The sequence below is a fragment of the Theropithecus gelada genome, chromosome 15 (assembly GCF_003255815.1).
Source record: "Theropithecus gelada isolate Dixy chromosome 15, Tgel_1.0, whole genome shotgun sequence".
Taxonomy (NCBI): Eukaryota; Metazoa; Chordata; class Mammalia; order Primates; family Cercopithecidae; genus Theropithecus; species Theropithecus gelada.
In genome coordinates this window covers 35,615,830-35,622,564 of record NC_037683.1, presented here as the reverse complement: position 1 = coordinate 35,622,564, position 6,735 = coordinate 35,615,830, and the positions used below count along the sequence as shown (strand labels likewise).

At 37.8% G+C, this 6,735-nt stretch overlaps 1 protein-coding gene across 3 annotated transcripts in view; it reads left to right on the top strand.

Annotated features, from left to right (window-relative positions):
* Window positions 1-6,735, top strand: part of SLC44A1 (solute carrier family 44 member 1) — a 199,143-nt gene that overhangs the window by 136,414 nt on the left and 55,994 nt on the right. For all 3 annotated transcript variants that reach the window (XM_025359139.1, XM_025359138.1, XM_025359140.1), the window contains exon 14: window positions 5,908-6,144. In XM_025359139.1, coding sequence (XP_025214924.1) covers window positions 5,908-6,144 — 237 coding nt within the window. The remainder of the gene's footprint in view (window positions 1-5,907; window positions 6,145-6,735) is intronic.

Below are 6,735 nucleotides of genomic sequence, written 5' to 3'. Positions count from 1 at the left end.
TTTTTTTTTTTGAGACGGAGTCTTGCTCTGTCGCCCAGGCTGGAGTGCCGTGGCCGGATCTCAGCTCACTGCAAGCTCCACCTCCCAGGTTCACGCCATTCTCCCGCCTCAGCCTCCCGAGTAGCTGGGACTACAGGCGCCCACCACCTCGCCCGGCTAGTTTTTTTTTTGTATTTTTTAGTAGAGACGGGGTTTCACCGTGTTAGCCAGGATGGTCTCGATCTCCTGACCTCGTGATCCGCCCTTCTCTGCCTCCCAAAGTGCTGGGATTACAGGCTTGAGCCACCGCGCCGGGCGAGTGCGCATTATTTTTTTAATGAAAAATAAAAAGATGGGTTGGGCGCGGTGGCTCACGCCTATAATCCCAGCACTTTGGGAGGCTGAGGTGGGCAGATCACCTGAGGTCAGGAGTTCGAGACCAGCCTGGTCAATGATGTGGCGAAACCCCATATCTACTAAAAAAATACGAAAAAAAAAAATTAGCTGGGTGTGGTGGCGAGCACCCGTAGTCCCAGCTACTTGGGAGGCTGAGGCGGAGAATCATTTGAACCCAGGAGGCAGAGGTTGCAGTGAGCCGAGATCGCACCACTACACTCCAGCCTGGGCGATAGAGCAAGACTGTCTAAAAAAAAAGAGAGAAAAAAATATAAAGATGATAAAACACAATGTTCTAAAGTTGACTTTTTTTAGCAGCCTAGTGACCTGTCAAAACTTTTTCTTTGTTTATCATATCCTTTTATTCGTATCTTTATAGAGTGCCTACTAGTAATGTGGAAAGGACTATTATAGGTCCTGGTGATATACTGATCAATACATAGAATTTAAAATCTAGTAGAGGGCCAGGCACGGTGGCTCACACCTATAATCCCAACACTATGGGAGGCTAAGGTGGGTGGATCACTTGAGGTCAGGAGTTCGAGACCAACCTGGCCAACATGGGGAAACCCTGTCTCTACTAAAAGTATAAAAATTAGCCAGGCGTAGTGGTACATGCCTGTAATCCCAGCTACTCAGAAGCTGAGGCATGAGAAGTAGTTGAATCTGAGAGGCAGAGGTTACAGTGAGCTGAGATAGTGCAACTACACTGCAGCCTGGATGACAAAGCGAGACTCTGTCTCAAAAACAAAAACAAAAGAAACCTAGTAGAAAAGGCAGTTTTGTATCCCTTTTTTCACTTGGTATTACATTATGAGCATTTCTTGTTTTCTTAAAACGTTTCTAACTCTGGTTATACAACTGTTGTGTCATTTATTTAATCCTCAGGTTTTCTGTTTTTTACAGTTGAGCTGTGCTCAATTTTTTACTAACCTAAAATTTGTATTTGTGTATAAATCTTGCCCACGTCAATCCTTATTTCCTGAAGACAGAATCCTAGAGTTAGAATTAATTAGGATTCTTGATGTGCATTGCCAAATTGTTTTCCAGAAAGGTATATTTTTAATAATGTAATATTTATAGTATTTCAAATGACCTCAAAAACCATAAAAGATGATAAATACATTTTTTAATTGAAAAATTCAAAAAAGAGAAAAATAAGAGGAAGAGAAATCTTCTGGGTTTCTAACATTTTAATATCAATGTTCTTTAGTTTTTTTTCCTAAAAATATAGTTCTGATCATAGAATACAGTAAATCTTTCGAAAAGAGTTTTTCATTACAATTAAATGGCTGCTAGCATGCAGAATTTGTTTCTAATCAGGGAGTTCAACTAATAGATCATAATAAACATTATAAAACATGATGCCAGAAATGAATTGTTTGTATACATAGCAACTTGACTGAATCTTGAGGAAACTATGCTGAGCGAAAAAATCTAATCCCAGAAGATTAATTCCGTTTATATAATAGAAATTACAACAGGGCTGGGCTCTGTGGCTCACACCTGTAATCCCAGCACTTTGAGAGGCCAAGGAGGGTGGATTGCTTGAGCCCAGGAGTCTAAGACCAGCTTGAAAAATGTGGCGAAACCCCATTTCTACAAAAAAATACAAAAATTTTCCTGGCATGGTGCGGTGCACCTGTATTCCTAGCTACTCAGGAGGCTGAGGTGGGAGGATCGCTTCAGCCCGGAGGCAGAGGCTGCATTGAGCCGTGATCACACCACTGCATTCCAGTCTGGGTGACAGAGCAAGACTCTTTCTCAAAAAGAAAAAAAGTGAAATGACAGCAGTGTGGAAATGGAGAATGGATTTGTGGTTAGAGATCGGGTTGAGGAGGAGGGGAAATACCCATAAAATAGCAAAGTGCAGGGTTTCAGTGATGATGGATATATTCTGCATCTTCACAATATCAATGTCAATAACATGGTTGTGACATCGATATCATGCTATAGTTTTACAAGATGTTATCATTGAAGGGAACTGGGTAAAGGGTACATGGAACCATTCTACTATTTCTTACAACTGCACGTGAATTCACAATTACCTCGAAATTTTAAATTCAATTTTAAAACTCTGAATTAAAAAAGACATCATTATGGATTCCATTTCTATGGTACCCTGATAGTTTTTATGGAATATGAATTAGATTTGTAAGAGACCTTAGCTCTTCTAGTTTAGTGACTTGTAACATATGGTCACTGGCCAATAGGGTCCTAAAGGTAAGAATAGAGATTTATAATCCAATTTAAAATGTTTAAGTATTGATATTTATCCTAATAAAGCTATCCCGAAACCCTTCAATCTCAAATTTATTTGCTTCTGTGTGAAATTATTTTACCTCCATTTGGTAATGTCTTTTCTCACACTAATTATATCTTCTAGTTGACAATTTATTTGACTTGGGTTAATAAAAATTGAGAATATGAATTATTACTTATAAATGCTATTTTATTGGCAAACAATATCTTTCAAAATGTAGGTTCTCTAGAGAAAGAGCATCATAAATGTTGCACTTAGGATGGCAAAAAAAGAAAGGAAGGGAGGGAGGGAGAAACATTGCCAGGCATTGCATTAAATACTTTTAGAATGTTTATTTTAACAATCGTGGGATGTATGTATTATTATGTCTCTTTTAAAGATGGAAAAACAGGCTCAGAATGGTTAAATGAGCTTGCTTAGAGTTACAAAACTAAGTACTAATTCTGTGATTCAAATCTACATCTTTCTGACTCCAAAACTAGTATCATTTCCTTCCTGCTTCCCACATCCTACCCAAAGCATGAATCTCGTCTACTGTATTCCAATAATTTATCCTCTAGAACAGGAATGTCTATTTTTTTTTTCTTTTTTTGAGATGAAATCTTGTTGTGTGCCCAGGCTGGTCTTAAAGTTCTGGGCTCGAGCAATCCTCCTGCCTCAGCCTCCCGAGTAGCTGGGACGGTAGGTGTGAGCCATCATGCCCAGCTAGGATTTCTTAACTTCTAAAGTCATGCGCCCTATTAAGAAAAAAGTTTGATCACAGTTGCTTAATATATTTACATTTATTTATCAATTGTGTGTGTGTGTGTGTGTGTGTGTGTGTGTGTGTGTATAGCTGTTACTAATATATGCCTTATAAAGCATACTAAAGAAGACATTCTAAATGTATGAGAAATATAATAGAAGTCCCAGGTGATCCTGTTAAATACTCCCTAGGATGTGGGTACTCCACCATGGAGATCACTGATATAGTCCAGTACTTCTTGAGACATAGGCTTTATCAGCACCTGGGATACTTTTTAAATGCAAACTACTGGGCTTTATTGTGGATCCAACCAACCAGACTCTGGGAGTAGGGCCCAGGAATCTGCATTCTTAGCCTTTCTACAGTTTGAGAACCATTACTGTATCTGCTTGAATAAGTGCATAACACTCTTTCATTATATTTGGGAATAACTACTACTTTTTTTGGCTAAACGTCACTAATTGTTGAAGTTATCTCTTGTATGAGAATATCTAACCTTCCATCTCACCAACTTTTTGTCTCAACATCTAGTTTGTTTGAGCCACACCTTCTTTCTATAACTAACTTTACCATTTCAATGGGGTTTAACTTTTAATGGCATGCTGAGACCATGAAGAACCTCAGCCCTCCAATAGGGTGAATGTGCAAGATTTGGAAAGTACAGGAAATAACTCACTCTAAAATTGAAACCAGGAGAGTGGAAGAAAATGGAAGTAATGACCGGGCGCGGTGGCTCACACCTGTAATCCCAGCAGTTTGGGAGGCCGAGGTGGGCAGATCACCTGAGGTCAGGAGATAGAGACCAGCCTGGCCAACATGGTGAAACCCTGTCTCTACTAAAAAATACAAAAATAAATTGGCCAGGCGTGGTGGCGAGCACCTGTAGTTCCAGCTACTTGGGAGGCTGAGGCGAAGAATTGCTTGAACCCAGGAGGTGGAGGTTGCAGTGAGCCAAGATCATGCCACTGCTCTCTAGCCTAGGTGACAGAGCAAGACTCTGTCTCAAAAAAAAGAAAAGAAAATGGAAGTAATTAACCATCTATGGAAATAACCCCAGAAAATAAGTCACTATAAGAGAAGATTCATAAGTGAGTTGCTACAAAAATGGTGGGGGAGTCTTCCAAAGCGTGGGCAGACCCAGATTTGCTCACTAAAAGCATCTGAGAGAGGGATCAATTTATAGCTTAACCAATGTATCATCTAATGCATTTTAACTCCAAGTTAAGATAATGGTGAATGAGAAATGCCTTGATGTTGATAAATACTGGAGAAAATGCCAAAGAAGAATTCTCACTCTGCCTCTGCTTAATGCTAGGCAGGAACAGGCTGCCATGATTCTAGAGGTCTCTTTTTTCCCTTTACTTAAAGCCTTATACAAGACAAAATAATGGACTGGGAAAGAGTGTGTCTAGAATTCAGTAGAATCCATTACTGCTGTGTACCAATATCCAAATATTTCTGAGTTTTTATCTGGAAAGAGCACTGGAGTTGACATCATGAGACCATTATTTGAGTAGGATCTATTCTTTTTTCTACTCTTATGACCTTTATCTTGGGTCTACTCTTTTTTTTCTACTCAGGTTGGCTAGCATCTCTAAGTATGTTTCCCAGTCTATAAAATGGGATGATAATATTTGCCATAAACCATTTATAGGGTTATTGAAAAGCTGTAATAAAATGTATTTTAAACACCACAAAAAATTTAAAATGCTGCATGTGAAATGGTGAAGCATCAGAGTGGGTGGTTCTTGACAATAACTAAATTGGCTATTTCTTTTATTCTTTTAGTATGGATGTTTTTGGCAACCTCTTTCTTCACAGAGAGTCCAAATATAAACTTCACGGCAAATTATATTAAATTTACCACATATTCTGTGTGAAATAAAATATGAAACACAGAAAAAGTTCTAAGACTATAGATGTTTGTTGCAGCATTATTTATATCTGAAAACAATGTAAATCTCCACAGTAAGAGAGTGGTTAAATGTATTTTAAATCTCTCATAAAATGAAATTATGTAGCTGAGTAAATATTTATGAAGCATTTATAATGATACTTCTATAAATATTAATGAAAAGCTTATAGTGATTTGTTTATATAATACTATTTCATATATGTGAAAATGCTTAGAAAAAAATACATACCATTACACTGAAATATCACTTTTTTCTGAGTGCTAAGAGTGTGTAAATTTTTTCTAAAATATGTGTACATTTATCTTAAAAATTGCCACAGATTCTAAATAGGTTAAGTTTTAGGGTGCAGCGTAGCATTTGGAAAACTTAATTATCTTTAAACCAGAATCATTTAACATATGATTTTAAAATGTATATTATATGATAAGCATGCATGACTCTGTGTGTATATGGGAATATATGGATTATATTTCCTCATTTGAGATTGAATGGCCTCATGCAACCATCACTTATAAATAGTAAAGAGAATTTGAAGTCTGCAAATGATGAGAAAAGAGTGGCTTTCTTCAGTAGGATATTAAATGTGATCTTTGTTCTCTCTGCTTCAGGTGCTGATAGTCTGCAGCACAGGTTTAGCTGGGATTATGCTGCTCAACTACCAGCAGGACTACACAGTATGGGTGCTGCCTCTGATCATCGTCTGCCTCTTTGCTTTCCTAGTCGCTCATTGCTTCCTGTCTATTTACGAAATGGTAGTGGATGTATTATTCTTGTGTTTTGCCATTGATACAAAATACAATGATGGGAGCCCTGGCAGAGAATTCTATATGGATAAAGTGCTGATGGTAAGTACTTCAAATGCCCTTTCCAATTTAGGGATAAAAATACCAATAAAAATATTTTGTAAAACATTATCTATGTTTAATTCACACTATATGCAATTGAGTAATTTAGAATTAACCCCGTAGCACTGACTCATGAATGAGGTTAATCTTGGGTAAGTCAGGGAGGAAGGCTTCTTGGCATGGACAAGATCATTTCAGATCCACCTAGCTAGAGTTGTACTTGTTAATAGTCCTAAGTTCACCCTATTCCTGCTGCCCCTCTCTCTGTAGTTAGATAGATTTGAATTGACTTTTTAAACCAGCTTCTAGCCTTTTCCTGAAATGGGGCTCAAAGACAAAATATCCTGTTTCCCAGGTCCTAGTGCCTACCTGTCTTTCTCTGTCCACCATTGCCCCAAACATTACTGCTGTCAACCCTGATTAAAACTCATCATCTTAAATATGGTAGGCCAAATTGAAAGCATTTTGTGATGAATATGGATAACAGACCCATGACTGATAGAGTGTATAGTTATTTATTAGTCAAGATCTGAACCTTTACACAGATATTATATGCAGATTTTTCATATTAGAACCTCAATTAAATGTCTT